This window comes from Molothrus ater, chromosome 26 (genome assembly GCF_012460135.2).
Source record: "Molothrus ater isolate BHLD 08-10-18 breed brown headed cowbird chromosome 26, BPBGC_Mater_1.1, whole genome shotgun sequence".
NCBI lineage: Eukaryota > Metazoa > Chordata > Aves > Passeriformes > Icteridae > Molothrus > Molothrus ater.
In genome coordinates, this window is record NC_050503.2 from 3540896 (window position 1) to 3563552 (window position 22657).

At 62.7% G+C, this 22657-nt stretch overlaps 1 protein-coding gene across 2 annotated transcripts; it reads left to right on the forward strand.

The window, feature by feature from the left end:
• Positions 1–364: 364 nt before the first annotated feature.
• ARID3A (AT-rich interaction domain 3A) lies at positions 365–22255 on the forward strand. 2 transcript variants are annotated; one of them, XM_036399670.2, is made up of 9 exons: positions 365–449; positions 2797–3709; positions 4217–4532; positions 17889–17961; positions 18969–19152; positions 19421–19668; positions 19962–20258; positions 20337–20423; positions 20507–22255. In XM_036399670.2, exons 2-9 carry the CDS (start codon positions 3288–3290, stop codon positions 20701–20703), a joined length of 1824 nt encoding a protein of 607 aa, XP_036255563.1. In that variant the 5' UTR covers positions 365–449; positions 2797–3287; the 3' UTR covers positions 20704–22255. The 2 variants fall into 2 exon arrangements, with proteins under 2 accessions (XP_036255563.1, XP_036255562.1); XM_036399669.2 differs by having other exon boundaries at positions 19962–20423.
• Positions 22256–22657: the final 402 nt, after the last annotated feature.

Here is a 22657-nt window from a genome sequence, read left to right on the forward strand (position 1 = left end):
TTAACCTCCGTTAAAGCCCCGTTAACCCCTGTTAACCCCCGTTAAACCCCCCGTTGCCCCCCGTTAACCCCCTCCCCCTCCGCCGCTCTACCGGGCCCCGCGCCCTGCCCGGCGACGTTCCCCCGCCCGTCCGCGAGGCGGCGCTGCGGCCGCGCCCGGCCGCGCGCAACATTTGCATGCCGACCAATGGCGGCGGGGGGCGGGGCGTTCCGGGAGCGACGGGCCAATGAGAGCGCGGGGCGGGGAGGGGCGTGGCGCTCCGGGCGCGGCGGGCCAATGGCGGCGCGGGGCGGGGCAGCGCGGGGCGGGGCCGGGTCCCGCCGCCCGCCCGCCGCCCGCCCGCCCGCGGGGAGAGCAGCGCCGCGGGCCCCGCGCGCACCGGCCCCGCCGAGCCCGACCCCGGGCGGCCGCGGCTGCTATGCGGCTTCGCGGCGCACGGCCTGCACCGGGTAAGGGGGACGCGCCGCTGCACCGCTCCCGCCGATTGGATCGGCACCAAGAACGGGAGCTCCGCCGCGGCCGTAGCCGGGACCGGGAGTCGGGGGCTGGGCGGGACCGGGGCCGGGGAGCGGAGCCCAGGACCGGCCGCCTCTCCGAGGTGGGCTGGGCCCTCCGCTGCCGGTGCTGGGCGGGAGCGCGGCGCCCCCTCCCCCCGCGGCCGGTTACCGGCCGCCTCCCCCACGCGGGGCTGGGGTTCCTCCCCCGCGGTCGTTCCCGGCCTTGACTCTCCGTTCTCGCCGGGCGCCGCTGTCCGGGCCGGGCAGAGCCCCGTGGCCCCGCCCTGTGCCCCCCCCCCCCCCCGCCCCGCGGTGTCCTGGGGTCCGAACGGCGGAGGGGCCAGGCCGGGCCGACCCAGGCTCGCCTCTCCGTGTCGGGGACGGCCGTTTCCCCCCGTTTGTTCGCGGGACCAGGGCCCATTGGGGCCTCGCTGCCTCCGTGCCCGGTCCTTCTGAGCGCCGCCGGTGCCACGTGCCGCTGGGAGCGGGGCCGGGCTCCGTTTTGGGGATGGGACTCCTGTTCTCCTGGGGTCCCCAGCCCCGTCCGTCCCCAGGGACGGCACCCACCGCGCACCCACCCTGTCCTTCTCCTCCTCTTCCTCACTCAGCCTCCACGCCACCCCCGGAGCCCTTCCCGGCAATGCCGGGAGCCCGCCTGGGGGGTGTCCGGCCGCGGCCAGCCCAGCCCCGGTGTCGGTGGCACAAAGGCCCTTCCGTCACACCCCCGCTGCCTATTTTTAGCCGCTGTCGCTGCCGAGCACCTGCCCTGGGGACGCGGGTGACGCCGCCGCCTCGAATCCCTCGCGGGACCCCCGTCACCGCCTCACGGCGGGGACGCACCGGGGCCCGTGGCCCCGGAGGGACAAAGGGGCACGGCTCAAGGTCACCGGGGTGCCACGGAGCCCCGGCTGTGGCCGCACCACTCGGGTTTCCCCTGTGGAGAAGCGGCAGCGTGGCTCCGGTGCGGCCCGCGGTGCTCGAGGAGGCGGCTCCGCGCCCGGTGCTGGCACCGTGTCACCCGGGGAGCCAGGAGCACGTGCCCGGCTCGGTCCGGCTCCGGTTCGCTCGTGGATGGCGCTGGGGACGGGGCTCAGGTGCGGTGCGGGGCAGGAGCGCGGCCGGTGAGCGGCGGCTCCGGGGCGGGGAGCGTCCGTACCGCGATCTCTCCCTCCTCCGTGGGGGCCACACGGCGCTGCTCGGAGGGGAAACTGAGGCACGGCCACCGCTGGCCCGCTTGAGCCGCGCCTCTGCTGGCTCCCGCTGGAGGCGGTGGCTGCTGAGCTTGCCGTGACGGTGGCGACGTGTCCGTGCATGGCGTGAGCCGGGCCGGGCCGGGCCGGGAGCGGATGCAGCCGCGGCGAGGCGTAGGGGAAGCGGCTCCCGCCCGCCCGCCCGTCCGCGGCCCCGGCCCGCACGGGCAGTAGGTTCCTCTTTCCAGAATGCGCGGGATTGTGGTGGAGCTGCCGGTCCCGGTGCACCGTAGGCTGTCCTGGCCCCGCAACCCCACGGTCGGTCAGTCCCCGTGAGGGTCCTGCCGTGTGTGCCCCCGGGCAGCTGAAACGGGCAAAGCCCGTACCCGGTACGACCGCGGTGCTGCGGTGAGCTCCTTCAGTGCAGGCGAGGTCACGGCTGGGAGCTGCCCGGCCACACCGGGGGCTCTTGGCCGCACCGGGGGCTGCCGGCCACACCGGGAGCTGCTGGCCACACCAGGGCTTGGGAGCTCACTGCTAGAAGGGATCCAGACCAGGGCGTTGGGGTTCTGCAGGGTCGAGCTGAACTCCCCTCGGTGTTTTCCACTGGGGCAAAGCACAGATGAGCTGCTTGCAGCCTCACGTTGCCTTGGAGGCCCCCCAGGGAAGGGGAGCAAGGGGGCTCTGGGGGAGGTTGGCTGAGCCTGTTTGCCAGGGTTTCAAAGCTCTGCCTGTCCATCCCCTGGGATCTGCCCTGGGGTGCTTTGGGGCCCCTCCAGTGTGCAGCACAGACCCCAGTGCTGCCCACGCCCCACCACGATGAGCCGGTGCTGCCCTGGTGGGGATGTGCCTCGTCCCCTGTGTGGGACCCGGTGGATGTCCCTCCCCAGGGCCTGTTATCTGCGGGCGTGGGTCCGCCGGTATCCGCTGCCTGCAGGGCCGGGCAGGGCTATCAGGTCCGGCAGGCCCCTTCCCCCTTCAGCAGCAGGCCTGGCCGCCCTATCTCATTAGCTCGAGATTAATGAGGCTCCTGTGCTGTCTTTAACTCCTTCCTGCTCGTCAGCTCCTGCCCACAGCTCCGCTGACCCTCTGCTCTACTTCTCCCACAGGTTTGTGCCGACGCCTGCCGGACACTGACCCAGCTGAGGATTAGGGACACCGGCTGTGAGCAGGGGACCCTGAGGCTGCCACCCCCAGAAAGTGCCAGCTCTGCGAGGGAAAGGGTGATGTGCCGTACTCCAGCTGCTGCCTGCTGAGCCTGAGGAGGAGTTTTGGAGCCTGCCTGGGACAAACAGCACCCCAATCCCAACGGGCAGCACCAAGCCTGCGACACACCGTAGCCCTTAAGCCAAGGAGACATCGGACCAAGCCTGAGAGGGATCAAGGGCCACATCCTTCCTTCCTAACCCGGTGTCAACCCCGACGGCACTGCCCTCACCCCCGGCAGCCCCCTCCAGGGCTGCCTGCCCCCGGCGCTGCCCAGCTTTGGCCCCCAGCCCCGCTGGAGCGCGGCAGCCTGCCGGGCGCTGCCCCCCGGGCACTGCCCCCCGGGTGCATCGCCCCCCGGCCCCCCGGGGACCCCCCGCCTGCCGGCAGAGCCATGAAGCTGCAGGCGGTGATGGAGAACCTGCAGCGGCAGCAGCGTGCGCGGCTGCAGCAGGCGCTGGAAGCGCGGCAGCAGGAGCAGCAGCAGCCGCCGCAGCCGCCACCACGCTGCGCGTCCCCTCCAGCCCAGCCCTCGCAGCCCCCGGGGCAGCCCCCTGCCAGCAGCCGGGGCCGTGGGCAGGACACGGCGCCCTCGGAGGAGGGAGCGGAGCCCGAGAGCGCGCACATGCAGCGGGCACAGATGGCTGCCCTGGCTGCCATGCGGGCGGCCGCCGCCGGCCTCAGCCACTCGCCCAGCCCGGGGCTGTCGGATGAGAGCCAGGCCTCTGAGGAGGAGGAAGAGGAGGAGCGCGGAGAGGAGGAGGAAGATGGTGGCGGGTACCAGCAGGAGATGGGCTCCGAGGAGGAGGAGGATCTGTGAGTGTGCTCGGGCAGCTCTCGGGGGTTTGGGGAAGGGGCAGGGAAGTGGCACGACACTGGTGGGGCAGGGCAGGCTGTGGGGATCCCGTGGCTTGGGTTAGAGCTGTTGGGATATTTCAGAGCAGTGGTTTGGCTCTGTGGTGGTGATTCCTCGTGCTGGGTTGGCACAACATCCCATCCCTGCCCAGCAGCCACGTGGGGCTGGGACAGAGGACCCCAGGCTGGTGTTAAATTATGCAGCACCCTTGGCTGCCTCCAGCGCGCATCCTCTCAGGGCAGGGCCAGGCCAGGAGCCATCTGGCAGAGGAGAGGTCCATGATGGAGCTGCTCCCGGGATGCTGGGGGCTGGCTGTGCCCCAGAGATGCCCCAGCCAATGGGCTGTACTGGGACTCCACTGTGTGCTGGGTGGGTGGTCCCAACCCCGCAGCTGGGGCAGGCAGGAGAGAGGGATGAGCGTTAGGAACCAGCGTGGGACCAAACCTCTCCTCTCCTCCCGGCTCCAGGAAGGGCAAATGGGATGAAGATGACTTTGAAGAAGACCTGGGTGAGGAGGAAGAGGAAGAAGAAGAGGAGGAGGAAGAGGAAGACTACGAGGAAGAAGAAGACATGGGAGAGGAAGGGCTCAGCTCGGCCGAGGCGGTGCGGGCGGGTGCGGGATCCCTGCTGCTCCGCAAGCCCCCAGCGCCCCAGCACTACCGGGGGGAGCCCCCACGGCTGCCAGGGGGGCAGGAGCGGCTGCCCCCCAGCCTGGGCCACGCTCAGCCCCCACCACCAGCCCCTGACCACGGCGACTGGACCTACGAGGAGCAGTTCAAGCAGGTACGTGCCCGCCGAGCCGCGCGCGTCCCTGCCTGCCGTCCCTCTCCCTGCTCCTGCTCACCCCCGTGTCCTCAGAGCGTGGGGAGGTGCCTCTGGCAGCGCCGCCTCCGGCAGTGTTCTCCTCAGATCCAGCTGCTGTTGTCATTAGGAATGCATGGGATTTCTCCGGGGTTCTAGTGCTGAGCTCAGTCTCACCCCTTCCCTGGTTGGGTGACTCTGAGTGGATTCTGTGTCCAGGTTGTTCTGGTGCAGGCAGGCAGTGCAGTTGGGTTTGCTGCAGGGATCTGGGAGGATTCTTGCTGGAAGTTATGAAAAAATCAGCCCAGATTTATAAATCTGATGGATCTCTTGGTTTTCCACTCTCCCCAAGCCATTTTTCACGGGGACCTGTCTGTCTCCCATCACCATCACTATAGAGCTGATGCCTGGCAGGGCAACTCTGGCCCCATGGATGCTTGGTGGGGGGCAGAGCTGCATCCCTGCTGCTGCCAAAATGCCATGAAAAAGTGAAACCAGGGAGAAAGCACCTGGCTGCCCCCTTCCTTGCTTCCCCAGGCAACGAGGCCAGCACATTTCCCCCTCTCCCAGCACCAGAGCTCTCTGCAGTCCACTCTCACTGATAGAAGAAAACTGCTGCAGCCAGGGCTCCCCGGGGGCTGCCCGGCACCTTTGATGTGTGTTTAAATACATCAGAGTTTGGGGGAAGGGGCAGGACCAGCAGCAGCAGATGGGACCCAGATGGAGCAGCCAGGCCATGGTGGCCTTTCAGGAGGGATGCGACCACCTCTGCCCCTTCACTTTCAGGAGGCTGTCACATCCCTTCCAAAAGAGGGGAAGGGGCTGCCGGGATCTGCTGGCACATGTGGATGTGGACAGGCTCAGAACAGGGCTGGCAGAGGGGAGTAGGGAGCATGTGGCCATCCTCCTGGTGCTGCCTGGCTGTAGGGCTGGAGGGATTCCCCTGTCCAGCTGTAGGGATGCAGAGATTCTCCTGTCCAGCTGTAGGGATGCAAAGATGCTGCTGTCCAGCTGTAGGGCTGGAGGGATTCCCCTGTCCAGCTGTGGGGATGCAGGGATTCCCCTGTCCAGCTGTGGGGATGCAGGGATTCCCCTGTCCAGCTGTGGGGATGGAGGGATTCTCCTGTCCAGCTGTGGGGATGCAAGGATTCCCCTGTCCAGCTGCAGGGATGCAGGGATGCTCCTGTCCAGCTGCAGGGATGCTCCTGTCCAGCTGCAGGGATGCTCCTGTCCAGCTGTAGGGATGCAGAGATGCTCCTGCCCCGCGCATCCCTCGTGCCGCTGCACCCAGGCTACCTGCTCTTCTTGTGGTTTCTCTCTCTGGTGCTTCCTGCCGCCGGCGAGCGAGGGGCCGGGGCCGTGAACTCGTAGCTGTGAAAAGGCTTTTCAATACCACAACTCTGATCTTCCTGTTCGTCAGCGTGTCAGCGCCGTAGCCTCTGCCAGGTCCCCTATCACAGCCACAACACTTGGAAACACCAGCCCCATTCCCAGTGCTTTCCTTGCCCCCCCAAACCGTGCCCCCTTTCCCTCCGTGTCCCTGCCTGGGGTCCCTGGGAAGAGCCCAGCTCGGTGGTGAACGGTGGAAGCAGCCGGAGGGGGTTGGAAATCCTCCGTGGGCGGAGGAGCGGAGGCGATGCCGGGCCTGGAGAGGCTTTCCCCAGCACGTCAGCCCCGTGCGACCGACCGAGCGCGCTTGGATCGCGGCCCCTGGAGCGGGGCCAGGGCGTTGCTGGCGCAGCCGGCGCTGGCCGGGAGCTCCTCCTGGCCGGGCTCCAGCGCGTGCCGTGCCGCCGGGCTCCAGCCCAGCAGCCCAGCTGGGAAGGAGCAGCAGGAATGTAAACAGCGAGGGCAGCACGGGGCAGGGGATGCCGAACCCCATCCATCCCCGCTGGTGGAGGCGCCTTAAGGGGAACCCCAGCAGCAGGGTCCCCGTGTGGGGCAGGGGATGCCGAACCCCATCCATCCCCGCTGGTGGAGGCGCCTTAAGGGGAACCCCAGCAGCAGGGTCCCCATGTGGGGCAGGGGATGCCGAACCCCATCCATCCCCACTGCTGGAGGTGCTTTAAGGGGAACCCCAGCAGCAGGGTCCCCGTGTGGGGCAGGGGATGCCGAACCCCATCCATCCCCACTGCTGGAGGTGCTTTAAGGGGAACCCCAGCAGCAGGGTCCGCGTGTGGGGCAGGGGATGCCGAACCCCATCCATCCCCACTGCTGGAGGTGCTTTAAGGGGAACCCCAGCAGCAGGGTCCCCGTGTGGGGCAGGGGATGCCGAACCCCATCCATCCCCACTGGTGGAGGCGCCTTAGGGAGAACCCCGGCAGCAGGGTCCCTGTGTCTCGGGTTGCTGTTTGATAATTGCTGCCCCAAGATGTGCAGGATGTCTCTGCTTTGGCCCGTGCAACTGAAGAATGAGTCTGGACTCTTCACTTTTCGGTCTTGAGGTTGTTTATTAATTCTTATCTATAAAATTTTCTTTCTGCCCAGCCGAGGTCTGCTCAGCAGGGCAGCCACAGGCACTCTGACCGGCCCTGAGGTCTTTTTATACTTTTAATATTTTTTAATATATTTTTAATATATTTTAATATATTTAATATATTTTATATATTATATATTTTAAAATATTTTATATATTTTTAAAAATATATATGTATATTTTATACTTTTTATACTACAAACTACGTATAACATATTTACACTTAATTCCCAATACCTATCACCTATGTTAGACAGTGCACTTCTACTCTAAACCAATTCCAAAGTGCCAGCATCACTGCAGAAAATGCAGAGCAAGAAGAAAGGCTGGACATGCCGAGATTCTCCATCTTGTCCCCACAACCCCCCATACCAAAAACCCAAAAATCTACATTTTCACCCTGTGATCATTTTATTATTGTACTATTCAAACCTGTGTGACTTTCATGTCCTCATACAAAGTTGGCAACTTGCTCTAGGGGTCACAATCAAATCCCCAGGTGCTCTGGGCTGCATGCTGGGGTCTCTGAGCCCCCCGGCTGGGTCCTGGACACCCAGAGAGATGCACTGAGTTCCAACACCCGTGTGGTTGAGCCAGCAGGGACATGGTGCTGTGCGTGGCTGTGCCAGTGTTCTGCCTTGCCTGCCCCTGGGCTCTTTTGGGGTTGCTTTTATTTTTTGTCAAGGAGCTCCTCCGTACCGGCAGCACTCTCCCACCAACCTTTTAATTCCCTGGCTGTCCAGCTCTCCCTGCAGGAGACCCAGTTTGGATTCAGCTCTGGTTGTGCTGGTGCCGCCGGCATCCTCGGCCCGTGGCTCTCTGAGCTTGAGAACACCGGGAAGTGCCACCATCCAAGCCCCCTGTGCCTCTCCACACCCAAACCCCGGCAGCCAGGGGCTGCCCCCATCCTCCACTGCCGGGCTTTATTGACCCATCTGGGACGGATTCCTGTGAACTGGTGCTCGGCTTGGAGCCGTGGGGGGCCGGAGGCAGGAGGATGGGGCCCAGCTGAAGGGAGGAGGAAGGGGAGGGCGTGAGGAAGAGTTATGGAGGTGAGGGAGGTTAGGGAGCCGGCGCGTGGCACCTCCCCGTCCCCAGGGACGGCTACTGCACAGGCCGAGGTCAGCTCGGCCTGACCCGGGCCAGGCCGCTGCAGAACAAAGGAGCCCCCAGCCACATGGGGAACTCGGGGGCACCGTGGCTCCTCAGGGTGGAAAAAGGGGCATTTTCTGGGTAGGAAGAGGCTCCCCGTAGGAAATGGCTAAAAATCCAGCAAGCTGCTGCCAGCAAAGGGAAAATACTGCTCGGAGTTCTGTACCCCAGCGCTGTGGGGGCTCTGCTGCTGCTGCCCCCCAAGATCCCTGCTCTGATCTTTCTGTTTCATTATTGCTATTATTGCTCTCTTCTAATACTGGGAGTGGGAGGAGTGGGAGCCTCTCTGGTGGAGTGGGAGCCCCTGGAGCTGGAGTTTCCAGCCTCTCTGCCTCTTTTGGAGTTTGCTGTGCTGCTGGTGCTCCCTCAGGCACGGGGCACCCTGCATGCCAAGGCCCCGTCCCACATGGCAGGAGCTCGAGGAATCCACCTCCCTGTGTTCATCTCCTCCCTGTGTTCATCTCCTCCCTGTGTTCATCTCCTCCCTGTGTTCATCTCCTCCCTGTGTTCATCTTCTCCCTGTGTTCATCTCCTCCCTGTGTTCATCTTCTCCCTGTGTTCATCTCCTCCCTGTGTTCTTCTGGCTGCAGCAGCCACCACTCTCCCTCTGGGGCTCTCCATTTTGGCTGCTCCCTTTTGGGGTGTCCTGCAGTGGCCGCCTCTTTGTTAGGCTGTGTTAGGCTGATGTTTAACACCCCATTTCTGCTTCAGGAAGGATTTAAGTCACCACAGTGCCAGTGGGAGGCTTTGCCAGCCCCGGGGTGTGCTGGGGCTTTATTGGGGCAAGAGGTTTCTTGCGCTGGGGACATCTGAGCCGTGCCGGTGGCACACAGGCGCGAAAACCTCAGCCCTTATCTGGGGTGGTGCAGCGCACCCCGAGATACAGCGTTTCAAAGTGCACTGCTGGGGGAAAAATAAACCGAAAGCAACTCAGCGACCTCGGCAGGGCTGCGGGGGTGGCTGAAACCGGACCCCCCCCCCCCCCCCCCGCCTCCACCCAGACCAGCCCTGCGCACATGGCCGGTGGAACTGGGATTTTCCAGGAGGGTCTGGAGCAGCAGACAGCCCGTGCCTCCTCCTCTGAATCCCCAGGAGCTGGTTAAGGCGTGGGGGATCCCCTCTGAACCCCTTTCTCCCATGGATTATTCTCCTTTTCAAAGCCCAAAGCCAGCTGGGGGCGTGGGGCCTGAGCCAAGGGGCCCCGTGGCCTCTTAACGAGGGCGGGAGGGTCCATTTACTTTCTTTAAAATATTGATTAGAGCTTTATTGCATTAGCCAGCCGAGCGGATGAGCCGCCCCCAGGGAGGGCGAGGGGGCCCCTGCACAGGGAAGGGGAACCCGAGTGTCATCATCACACGGCCGGGGGGCCACTGCCCCCCACCCACCCAGAGGCAGTTTGGCTCCCAGATAAGGGGGGGAGTGCCCTGGGGCCCCCACTTGGGCGCTGCTGTGCCGGGGAGGTGATTGCAGTGCCTGGCCAGGCCAGCCGCAGATAACGCGGGCAAAGAGGGGATCTGAGCAGGACAGGAGTTTGGGGGCAGTGGGGGGAGTCACCAGTGGACCCCTCCTGTAGGATTGACAGGGGTAGCACGGTCAGGACAGACAGAGAGAGAGATCTCTGCAGCCAGGTCAGGAACTTGGGGTTTATTGCAAAGGGCCTGGGTGCAGGGCCCTGCTGGGAGCTGCCAGACACAGCTGGAGCAGGACTGAGAGAAGAGAGGGGGAGAAAGGATGAGAGGGTGAGAGAGTAAAAGGGTAAGCGTAAAGGGGGTAAGAGAATAAAAGACAAGAAGCAAGAGACAAGAGGTAAAAGTGCAAAGTTCCCATTCCAATACAATAAATCTTCTGTGCTGAATATTCTGATTCTCACTAACCAATCTAGTACAAGATACAAATCCTACAGCATTTCCATACAGCCTGTAAGAATCACTACATTACTGTACTGTGTTACATTTTAAACCCTAAAAACTCCTCTTTGGACCCCTTCTGCCAAGCTGGTAGGGTCTGCTCTGACCCTTAGACCTGCCTGCAAGCAGAGGCTGTTGTTCCATCAAAAGGAGATCACCTTCAGCCGGCCACACCGTTGTTTTCCCGTTGTTCAGTAACTAAGGATCTCAAAGCTTGCTTTCATTTCAATCTCGCTTATAGTTTCTATATTCTCAAAATCTTTTGCCAGGCAATCATATTTATAAGGCTTTCCTGATTCATCTTCCCCAACACCCTCCCAAGAAAAGGGCTGTGTGTGTCCCCCCCCTGCTCACCCCACCCTCAGCCCCTCTCACCCTGCAGCACTGCCCCAAGGGGTGCTCCCAGCCGGGGATCCGGCGCAGTAATTGGCTCATAGAGCTCAGGGAGCATTCCCGGGGCTGTAATCCCACCAGATCCCTGGCCAGAGGTCAGGGACTTCTCGGCGAGAGCGGCTTAGCCGCCGAGTGCCTCCCCCAGCCAGACGCCTGGGTGCTCACAGGTGCTGCTCCCGGCATCCCAGCACTCCTCAGGACATTTCTCCAGGATGATTAATGAGGTTGAGGGACAAGGGGACACATCCTTTCTGCTCGAGGTGCTCAGCCAGTGCCTTCACCCAGCTAGACCATACCCCCACCACCCCTTGTTCTGGGAGCTGGGCTGGTTCCCCAGTGCCTGTGTCCCCCCCAAAGTCCCATCTCCCCCATGCCTTAACCCCCCCAGAGCCTCATTTCCCCCACCTCTGGGGGAAATGTGCCCTCCCAGAGCCCCGTTCCCTCCACGCCCCAGCCCCCCGGGCTGACTCAAGGGCTGCGGAGGTGGCGGCCGCCTCCCCTCTCGGCACAGCTGAACTAACAGGGTTTATTTAAAAGAGAGAGGGAAAAAAAAAAAAGGAAAAAAAAAAGAAAAGAGCAGTGCAGGGAGCAGGGCCTTTGTCAGCAGAGCCCCCTGCCCCCACTGCAGCGTTGGGCAAGGGCAGGGTTGCTCCATCGCCCTATTTCTGGCCCAAACCGCAGGAGAAATGGCAGCTGGTCCCAGGGCCCAGCCGGACGTGCTGCAATCAGGGGCCAGGGCAGGGGGTGTTTGGGGCTGGGGGGCCCTGCTCAGAGCCCCTGGGGCAGCCAGACTGGGGGCTCAGGGTGCAGCTCCTGGCCCAGCTCCTGACCCGCTCCCTGACCCTTCCCATGGGTCACTTAATCTGCCTGTGCCTGGGTTCCTGCTCTGGGATAATCCACCCTGCACTGGGGCTGCTGCAGGACAGGGCTCACCTCTGAGGAGAGTCCCCTGCTCCCTGTGTGTCCCACAGGCTGGGCTGTGTCACTTCTGTGGCCACAGTCCTTTGGGAAAGGGCTTCCTTGTCCCCCCACAGCAGCTGGCTCAGAGTCTCACCCTGGTAAAGGTGGTAGTGGGAGCACCCAGGCAGGTACCAGCCCTAAACCCCTGCAGCAAAGGGCTTCACCTCCTGCCTCTGTTTCCCCTGTGGAGCTTCCAGCTTGGGCACCAGTGCCCGATTTTGGAGATTCCAGCGCCTGGGACATGCTGTCCCACACTGCCACCCACTCAGGTGCCACAGTGGGATGGGGTCTGTCACTGTGGTGCCATCACAGTGCCCACCACCACCCCCTCCTCTCAGCGTGAGGAAACCGTGAGGTTTCAGCGCTGCTAGAGCAGCTCAGCAGTGATGGTTCCCGGGGCTGACAGCCCACAGCTGGCTCCTGTCAACCCCATCTGTGGCTGCTGGACCCCTTCCAGCTCCTCCAGCGGCTCTGCCGCGGGGTTCCCAAGCATTCTGTGCACCCTGGCCCTGCCCACGGGACCCCAGGGACCCTCACCGAGGTGCTGACGGAGGGCAGAGGTGCAGGACCTCGCATTTCAGGAACAGATTTGCAATTAGCCAAATCCCAGCGGGCGGTGGAAGCCCCGGTGACTCATCTGCCGGGGCTTACCGCGATCCCCTTCTAAGACGATCATTTACATATGGTGGAATTTAAACCCCCCGTCTTGGCTTCCAGGCCTCGCTGCTGCTGCTGCCACCTCACCCGGGTCAGGTCCTGAATGAGGGTCTTGGCCCTCCAACCCTCAGGAGCTTCATCTTGGGAGTCACACAGGAGGGACAGCCCGAGCTGGGGGCTCACCAGCTGCCCCAAGAGTTTGAGTTGGCTGCTCTGGCCACATTTCCCCAGCTCAGCACTGCATAGCTCATTCTCAGCTGCCCTCCCTGGGTCTGCCTGGTGGCAGGAGCCAGCCTGGTGTCTGTCCTTCCTTGGACGAGCTTTCTCAACAGCGCCTGACTCGGCTGGATTAATATTTGTACAAGGTCCGGTGTGATAGCAAGCATGTGTCAAGGGCATGCCCCAGCACGCACACAGCAAGGACCAGGAGAGCTGCCGGGCTGGCTCCCATCCAGCCAGCCAAGGGAACAGCCCCAGCACCCCAGTTCTCCGTGACCCCTCACCAGGCTGTGCCACACGTCCTCACTCAGACACGGAACCAGTTTTGATTCCAGCCAGAGCCTGGCTCGCTGCCGCCCAACAGCAAAGCGCCACTGGAAACGCCGCAGCAGCAGGAATCGCTTCCTCCTCTGCGGGAAGGGAGCAAACAGCAGTGGCAGAGCTGTCCTGAGAGCTGCTGTCAGCCAGGGATCAGGGACAGGGATGCTGGGAGCAAACAGCAACAGCACAGGGGTTCTGAGAGCTGCTATCAGCCCGGGGGTATCAGGGACAGGGATACTGGGATGCTGGGTGCAAACGGCAGTGGCAGAGTCAGTGTCAGCCTGGAGGGATCAGGGACAGGGATCCTGGGATGCTGGGAGCAAACAGCAGCGGCACAGTTGTCCCGGGAGCCGGTGTCAGAGCAGGGGGATCAGGCACACGGATGCCGGGAGCTGCCGGCTGGCTGGGCACAGCGGCACGGCCGTGCTGGGGAGGGCGGCCGACAGCGCACAGACAATGGGGGGTCAGCGAGGTTAAACGGTGACTAATTCGCCCATTCAGCGTCCCCTCCGCCGCTCGGGGACACCCGCCGTGCCGTGACACCCGCTGCGCGGTGACACCGCCCGTGTACCCCCAGGGTCACCCACACGGCTCCTTCCCCCCAGCCCGTGTGAGGAGGAGGTGGGCACCGGCTGGTCTCGGGGACCCCCAGACTGCCACGCTGATGGATCGGGATTGGGTTTGTCACCAATGGATGCTGTGCCCACCGCCGGGTCCAGCCCAAGGAGGAGGCACTGGTGCAGAGAGGCACCTGCGGTCGGGGCCGTGTCCCCTGAAGAGGGGACAATGCTGGGAACTGGTGTGAACAATGGTGCCGACGGGAAGCTCCCGGGCCCCCTGCCCAGCAGCCCCCGCGGAAGCGGCCCCCCAGCCCAGCCCGGCCATGCTCCGGCGGCAGGAATCCCGCCGGGCCGGTCAGTGGAGTCACCGCGGGCCTGGCCATGTGGGCGAGGCTCCAGCCAGCACATCCCCCACCAGCAAAGGGTTGGGACATTTTTGGGGAAGGGGCACACACACCTCCCTGCTCCCAGCAGCCCCTTCCCACGGGGGGTTGTGCCCTAGGGGGCTCGCAGGGGATTAGGGATGGGGACAGCCAGGGGTGACCTGTACCTAAGCCGAGCGCTTTATCTGCATAGGAATCTGCTCCGGGGCTGGACTGCTCCCTTTGCCCTTCACCGGGAGGGATTTACCCCAGCAAACCCTGCACTCTGTGCCTGTGGAGAGGGGCTGCTGCCTCGGGTACCCCCAGCCCTGACTCAGCCATCACCTTACAGGAAATCACATCCCCAGCGCCTCTGAAATGCTCTCGTCAATCCTTGGCTCTGGTTTTTACAAACGACTTTCTTATTCTGAATAAGTGCCCTCTCCGACCCCACTGCGGGTCCCGGCGTGCCAGAGGCCGGGGGCTGTGTATGGGCTGGGAGTGGGACGGGAAACGCGCCATAAATGTGTTTATTCTTCGTTAAAGAACTCGTTAGTGTGCGCCGGCTCTTCCCCCAGCCCAGCGTGGCCCCTCGCTGTCCGCGGGACAAAGGGATGCATCCCCGGGGGCTGCCAGAGGAAGGAAGGAAAGAAAGAAAAGGAGAGAAGTAACCCCTCGATCCTGTCACCGCTGGTGCTGCTACCTGCCGAGACAGGGCGAGCTCTCCCCGCCGCTGCCTGCGTTGTGTTTTTTCCTTAAATACAGGAATTTGGGGGAGTTTAGCCCCTGGAAGGTGGAGGCTGCCACCAGCCCCCATCCCTGCTGCAGTGGCCCTTGGGTCTTGTCCCCAGTCCCGGCTCACGTCACGGTGCGCACGTCTCAAACCGGTTTTGGAGAGAAGGAGGAAAACCGAGAGTGTTGCCACTTCCTGGCAATGGAAAAGAAACTTGAAAATTAATCCCCGAGGCCTGAAAACCCGGAACCGAGCATTGGGGGGGGGGAAGGGGAGGTGTTTTTATGTTTTTACCTCGGACATGGGATGCAGGGACACGGACTCCTCCATGACGCCTCATGGGGCAGACAAGGGACTCCTGCCGAAGGGGGGATTTGCCTGGCACCACCATGAGCCTTGTGAAATGGCTCTTCCCCTCCTGCTTGTAATTGCTTGTAATTGTCCCCCCTTGCCCCAGCTGGGGGGGGGGGGGGGCGCTTGGGGAGGGTTTGGACCCCCCTCCAGGCACGCCCCGAGCCCGTGCCGAGGGCTCTCCCGCATTCCTGGCATTGCCAAGGGGCCGCCTCCCGCCTGCCCTTTGAAAGCCAGCGGGGTTGGGATTTTCCTGTAATCTGGTTTGAAACATTAATCCGGTCATCCACACCAAACGCCGGGCCGGCATCCTGCCGGGGGGTGCTGGGGCCGGGGTCAGGGCCACCCGCCCACCGCCTGCCTAATTCCTCCTCCACTTAATTATGGATCTGCTGGCAACGGCCATCTGGCTCCGTGTCCTCAGCCGGCCGGGGGCCGAGGGGCTGTGCTGTGGCCAGGTGGGCTGGACACTGTGGCCAGAGCCACCCCGTGCTGCTGGCATTGAGCATTCGCTCTGGAATGGTCAGCACTGGGAGCACTGGGTGCATGGAGTCACATCCCCCAGCCCAGGGGACTCTCAGGGAGATGGGGAGCATCTCCTGCTCCCCCCAGCCAGGCTGGGATGGCTGTACCACAGTCATCCCCTGCCACCACACCCTGCCGTGGGGACCCCACGGTAAGAGGATATTCCTGGGGCAGCTGCGTTATGGATTAAGTCGTTTCCAGCTCCCTAATTACGAAACATAAATGTATTGACTCAGCGGCACCGGGCGGCCTTGCTCCTGCACGCCGGTACCTTTGCACCGAGCACCGAGACGCCACGTGCTCCTGCGAGGAGCTGGCCTTGAGCTGAGCACAAACCAGGGCACGGGCACGGGGCAGGGATCAGCACCAAGCAGGCACAAGACTCAGCACCTGCTGATTTCGGTGCAGCAGCGCCAGCAGCCGCCGGCCTGTGCCAAGCTCAGCTGCGCGCTGGGTTTCGCATGCTGCCAAAACCAGAACGTTTCTGTTCCCCAATTTGCATTCTGAGCCCCGCTGTCCCAGCTGTCCTGCGCTGCCGTTGGGGCTCTCGGGGCTGCTTTGCCGTTGGCTGCGGATAGCGTCAATGCAAGGAAATCCTGCGAGGGGCAGCTGGGAGTCACTCGTCTCTGTCTGTCCCCTTCCGTGTCCTCCTGTGCTGGGGGTCAAGGGGGAACAGGGGCAGCTTGGCAGATGCGCTCTGTCACACACACCACAGTGCTCACCAAGCACGTCCCAGCCATGGCTGGGCATGTCCTCGCCCCACAGCGCTGCCAGATGAGCACCTTGGGCAGGTGCCCGTCACTGGCGGTTGGTTGCAGTGGCAGAAGTAAACCAGGGTTTGGGGGGTCCCAAGGGGAGCCTGTTTCTCTGCTTGGCACTGCAGTGGGCAGCGAACAGCTGCCAAGTAACCGTCAGCAGCAGCTTGTGCAACATCCTCTGCCCGGCAGCCGTGGCGGGTGCGCCGGCAGGGCAAGAGCAGGGATCCCTCTGCCCACCATCCTTGGGCACCCCCATGGCTTCATCACAGTTGGGCAGGGCTGAGAGTGGCTGCAATCAGCTGAGTTTGGCATGGGACCACCGGGGCTCGCACTCGGGGCAGCCGCCCGCCACAGCCACTAATCCCCCTGTCCTGGCCGGCCACGCTCTCCTCAGCTGACGGTTAATTTTCTTTCATCCTCTTAAACACATCCATTCCCCTCGGGACTGAGTCCAGGAGGGGGGTGGATCATGACCCCGAGGGTCTTGGCAGTGGATGAACCAGAGAGTGTTCAGTGCTTCCCCAGGATGGCTCTGCACCCTGCAGGATCGGGCGCTGGGGAAGCCCTTTCTCTGTGTGTGGCTTTTGGAGCTGCTCGAGGAAACGGGGGAGGCTGGATTGGCACCAGCCCAACAACACTCAGCTGGCACAAGTAGCCCAGTGCAGCTCAGCCCCAAAAATCACAGCACTGCTGCTGTGCCATGGCTCACTGCCCCTACAGCACTCCCACACCAGACCCTTACTGGGGTGCTGGGGTGGGAGAGGGGCTTTGAGGGTCTCTGCCGGTGGTGCTGGTGGCTCCTGCCCTTGCCCTGGGGGTGTGCAAGGGTCTGGTCGAGCCTGCCGAGTTTCCCAGGGGGAACTGGGGGGGGTTTATGGCCCCGCTTATCATGCGGCCCCATTGATCCCTTTGATCGGCGCCGGCGGGCGAGTCCGGCCCTGCAGGATCCGGATCCTCCCTGCAGGGCTGCAGGAGGAGGGGGCTCAAGGCAGGACCATGCCCACCCATCCACCTGCCCACGGTCCTGATGCCATGGAGGGAGAGGGTACACAGGTGACCCAGTGACCACAGTGCGTGCCTGGCCTATTATGGGGGAGTATTTATTTATTTACAGGCCCCTCCCGGCCCCCCTGGCAGTTGTTCAGAGCTGTCATGGAGAAAAGCGGAGCTGTGGCCGCCACCCTGGTGGTGTCTGGGCAACGCCTGCCCCCACAGCCCTTTCTCCAGCACCCTTCCCAGGTTTGGGAGGGGGGATTATCCACCGGCCTCCAGGCAGAAACAGCGCTGGGCTTGGGGAGAGGCCGCCTGGCGTGGCGTGGTTTGTGCCTGCGGCGTGCCGGGCGCTCCAACCGGCCGGTCCTGAGCCATAAAAGCCATAAATCAGGCAGGAATGTGCCGGGCTGCCGGGGTGGGGGGTCCCAGATGAAGATGCCCCAAGCAGAGCTGGTGATTGAGGTGGTTCCAGCGTGTCAGAGCCTGGCCCAGCTCTGCCTTCTCCCGGTGCAGGACATGTCCCTGCAGGGCGGTGGCACACAGGTTCATGGTGAGGCACACTGGCTCCTGGCCACGGCTCTCTGTGACACCCCAAGCGTGGAGGGACCACGCTGAAGAGTTGCTGTGCTGAGCAGGCAGTGGATGCTAAAAATAACCGGGGTCAGCGTTCCTGGGAGGAGCTGGGGCCGAGCAGGGTGTTGGCAGCCTGGGAGCCACTCCAGCCGTGATCCCAGCACGGCATCCCGGAGCTGAGCTACAACCAGGGCTGGCAGGGCATGGCACAGTGGGGCACAAGGTCAGCCCAAGCTGCAGGAACCCCCTGGGGCTCTGCAGGGACCTCCTGGAGCTCTGCAGGGACCCCTGAGCCATTTGGTGTCCTTTAAAGCTGCTGCAGAGGAAGCCAGGGGTCTCAGGTTGGGGGGGACACACAGGTTAAGGGGGTTTCTGAGCATCTCTCTCTTCTTATGCAGCTGTATGAGCTGGATGGTGACCCCAGGAGGAAGGAGTTCCTGGATGACCTCTTCAGCTTCATGCAGAAGCGTGGTGAGTACCCAGCTATACACCCACCCTGTGCCCCCTGCCCACTCTGTGCCCACCCTGCTCCTCCACACCCACCTTGCACCCCCCCACGTCCCCCCCAAGGCCAGGGGCTCATTTCCTTGCCCCTCATTAGTGCCCTGAGGTCACGGCTCCGGCTGAGCTGCTGGTTAATCTTTAACCCCCTCAGTACAGGGGGGGTCAAACCTGCTGGGCTGGATCCAGAGCCTGCGGCCCCCCCTTGTCCCCCTCCCTTCACAGCCAGACCTGCAGCCCCTGGCAGTGTGCCCCCTCTGCCCATTCCCTGGGTTATTGCAGCCCCTCTCTGTGCCCGGGGAGAGGCCGTGGCTGGGGGGCCGGGGGTGGGAAGGGCTGAAAGCCAAGCGTGCTCCTGCTCGAGGGTCTGGTTCCTGCGTGGAAAACAGCTCTGGAAGTGCTGACACAGGGCTGGCTCTGGCCCTTTGTCAGACAGCGCTGGGAAGGCACGTGTGCCTGTGCAGGGGGGCTGGGGCTGCTGGCTGGGTCCCCCTGGATCTGTCCTGTCCCCTGCGGTCCCCCCACCATCATGGCCCACCTGCATCCATCGGGGTCCCGCAGAACCCCCTCACCACATGGCTGGGAGGGTGGGGACCCCAATAAGGGATGCCAGCCCCCTCCTCAAGCTGGAGGGACGAGCCCCCCGGCTGATAGGAGACCCTCAGAGCCGGATTGCGCCGCCCCCGTTATAAATAACTCGCGTTGCTGCCGGGTGCCGGCTCAGCCCGAGGAACCGGCTCAGCCACGGCGGGGCTGTGGCTGGAAACTGCGAGTTTCTGTTTCCTTTGTTCGGGGCTGATCTCAGCGGGAGGGCGCGGGGGGTGTAAAGAAGGGGACAGTGGAAGGGGAGGGAGCAGCATGAGCCCCCCCCCCCCAGCCCCTCCACTGCCCCGCGGGGGTCTCAGCAGCAGCTGCGCCCCCACTTTGGGTAAGAAAGCAGCACCCCAGAGCCGCTCTCTCCTCCCGCCGCTCCCCAGGGACCCCCGTGAACCGGATCCCCATCATGGCCAAGCAGGTGCTGGACCTGTACATGCTGTACACGCTGGTGACCGAGAAGGGGGGTCTGGTGGAGGTCATCAACAAGAAGCTGTGGCGGGAGATCACCAAGGGGCTGAGCCTGCCCACCTCCATCACCAGCGCGGCCTTCACCCTGCGCACCCAGTGAGAGGGGGCTCGGAGGGGAGGGGGGCGAGTCCTTGGGGGTCCCTCTCGCTCAGCACAGCTCTGTGTGTGAGCAGTGGGGATGGAACAATGGGGGTGGCACACGGGGAGTCCTTGGGGGTCCCCCTGCCCTGTGCAGGGGATGGAGGCTCAGCACAGCCCTGTGTGTGTGAGCAGTGGGGATGGAACAATGGGGGTGGCACACGGGGAGGGGTGCCCAGCCACTGCTTCACCCTCACCGTCCCTCCCATGTCCCATCTGGCCGCAGGTACATGAAGTACCTGTACCCCTACGAGTGTGAGAAGCGTGGGCTGAGCAACCCCAACGAGCTGCAGGCAGCCATCGACAGCAACCGGCGGGAGGGCCGGCGGCAGGGCTTCGGGGGCTCCCTCTTTGCCTACTCACCTGGTGGCACCCACGGCCTCCTCTCCTCGCCCAAGCTGCCAGTGCCGGCGCTGGGGCTGGCATCTGCCACCAATGGCGGGGCCATCACGCCTGGCCAGAAGATCAAGAAAGGTAATGATTGTTCTGGGGTCTGCCTGCTCCAGGGTTTGGCTGCTACAGGGTCTGGTTGCAAGCTGAGCCCCCTGCTAAGCTCTGGAGATGTAATAATAACGGGGAGAGCTGGGGGAAGCGGGTAGGGGGGTGATGCTGCTCTCCCCTCCTTGGGCTCCAGGGCTCAGCCTGAGGGCCCTGATTCCAATCACCCATCTGTGACCTTTGGAGGGACAGCAGGGCACCAAACTGTTGACACCCTGGGGTGGTGGCACCACCTGTGCCCCCATCCCTGACACCCCCTCCCCCGGCAGAGGAGGACTCTCCCATCCCCATCTCCATGCCCAGCCGGCTCCCGGTGTCCCTGGCCGGGCACCCGGTGGTGGCGGCGCAGGCGGCCGCGGTGCAGGTGGCAGCAGCCGCCCAGGCCGCGGCGCTGGAGCAGCTGCGGGAGAAGCTGGAGTCGGGAGAGCCCCCGGAGAAGAAGCTGGCGCTGGTGACGGACGAGCAGCAGCGGCTGATGCAGCGGGCGCTGCAGCAGAACCTCCTGGCCATGACGGCCCAGCTGCCCATGAGCATCCGCATCAACAGCCAGGGCACACGCTCGCCAGGTCAGTGCCGGCCCCGGCCTCGCGTCCCCGCCCAGCTCCCGGCCCCGGCGGGCTCGGTAACGCGGCTCTCCCCGGCAGAGAACCGCCCGGACGCCGCTGCCGCCAGCAGCAACGGCACCAACAGCATCAGCATGTCCGTGGAGATCAACGGCATCGTCTACACAGGTGAGGGGCTGCCCTGCGCCACGCTCCTGCCGCCCTCCACCCCTCTCGCAGCACCTGTGCCTCAGCTTTGCTCTCTCCCCCAGGTGTGCTGTTCGCCCAGACGCCCGGCCCTTCCTCCTCCTCTTCCTCCTCCTCCTCCTCTGCCTACAGCAAAGGCAACGGCGGCAGCAGCCGGAGCAGCGGCGGCAGCGGGGTGGGGAGCGGCGGTGGGAGCGTGCCCCCCGCCCCGGCCGGCCTGGCCGTGCCCCCCAGCTCTACCTCCAACAGCGCTTCGCCTTAACGCCCCCAGCCTCGGGCACCGGCGCCCGCGGGGGGACGGGGCCGCACCGGGGCTCACCGGGGTCTTCTGGGGTCTCGCCGGGGTCTCACTCGAGGTCTTGCCCAAGGTCCTGCCAGAGTCTCACTGGGATATCACCAAGGGTCTCACCCGAGGTCTTGCCAGGGTCTCTCTGGGGTCTCAACAGGATTTCACCGGGATCTCACCAGGGTTTCATTGAGATCTCACCTGGGTCTCACTGGGGTTTCATTGAGATCTTGCCTGGGTCTCACTGGGATCTCACCAAGGGTCTCACCCAAGGTCCTGCCAGGGTCTCTCTGGGGTCTCGCTCGAGGTCTTGTCAAGGTCTCTCTGGAGTCTCACCAGGATTTCACCGGGATCTCACCAGGGTTTCATTGAGATCTCGCCTGGGTCTCTCTGGGGTCTCACCAAGGGTCTCACCCGAGGTCTTGCCAGGGTCTCGTCAGGATCTGGCCTGAGGTCTTGCCAGGATCTCAACAGGATTTCACCAGGGTTTCATTGAGATCTCACCAGGGTCTCTCTGGGGCCTCAGTCGAGATCTTGCCAGGATCTCTCTGGGATCTTGCTCAAGGTCTTGCCAGGGTCTCTCTTGGGTCTCAGCAGGATTTCACCAGGATCTCACCAGGGTTTCATTGAGATCTCACCTGGATCTCACTGAGGTCTCACCAAAGGTCTCCCCCGAGGTCTTGCCAGGGTTTCTCCAGGGTCTTCTCAGTCTCTCGATGGACCCTGCCCTTGTTCTCGTGTTGTTGGATTTTCCTTTTCCAGGCAGAAAAGCTTTAGCCCGGGGGGTTTTGCTGGAGCCGCCGGCTGTCCGGCTGCGCCGCTCCGGGACCGTTTACCTCACTCACATCACACTTTGCACTGTACATTTATTATTATTATTATTATTATAATTATTGTTATTTTTTAACTCGTGTTACCTCCAGACAGACGCGCGGACGCCTGCTGACGCGAGCTCTAGCGAAACCCCCCCGGAATTCTAAAGGAAAAAAAAAGAAACAAAACCAAAAATCCTAAAATTGGAAATAGGGAGATATTTTATTCGTTTCCATCCTTTTCCCTCCTTTGTTTTGGGAACTCCACTCTTTGCAGGATTTTAAGAGGTTGTTTTCGATTGTTTTGTTGTAAATAGCTTCTATTTTATTCTCTAAAAAAAAAGGAAAAAAAAAAGAATCAATCTTTTAACATGCAAATGATATATATTAGTCTTCATCAGGGAAAATGGGAGCTTGGAAAAAAGTTGGAATCTCCTTTCTCCTCTCCTTATCGGTGGTTGGGTCCAGCTCTGCTCCTTCCCCCACCGCCAAATCCTAATTTTTATTCCTCCCCCTGCATAAAACTACTGTTTAAAGCCACTTTGGGCTTATTTCCTCCAAAACCAAGCAGGATCCAGAGGATGGGGATGCTCAGAGCTGCAGGATGCTCTGGAGCACACAGACAACCCAAAGGACCTGAGCATTTTATTTTAAGCCTCACAATCTCAGTTTCTTTGAAATATTTCCCTCCTCCCCCACCCCCCCCCGCCACAAAAAAAAAAAAAAAAAGAAAAAGAAAAAAAGAAAAGAAAAATATTCACCCACATCTGCGTGAGACACAATCCAAGCCGATACCGAAACCCTCGAACCCCCCCTCTCGGTATCTCCGTTCTCAGGTTCCCACCTGGAGCACAGGGTTTTTTTCCCCCTTCCCCAGGTGCCCCCAACCCCAACCTTTATTTTTAATTTCACTCGGGGAAGTGGCGATCTCAGGGGATTTGTTGTTTTTTTTTTTTTTTCCAGCTGGTTTTTTTTGTTGTTGTTTTCAGACAGGTTTGGGTTTTTTGGTTTTTTTTTTTTTTTTTTTCCGTGCTGGAATCCCCTTGGTGGCTCTGTTGGAGGGGGGGGGTCTTGGTGGCTTCATGGACCCTTTTTTGGGGGGGCCTGGGAGGGTCCAT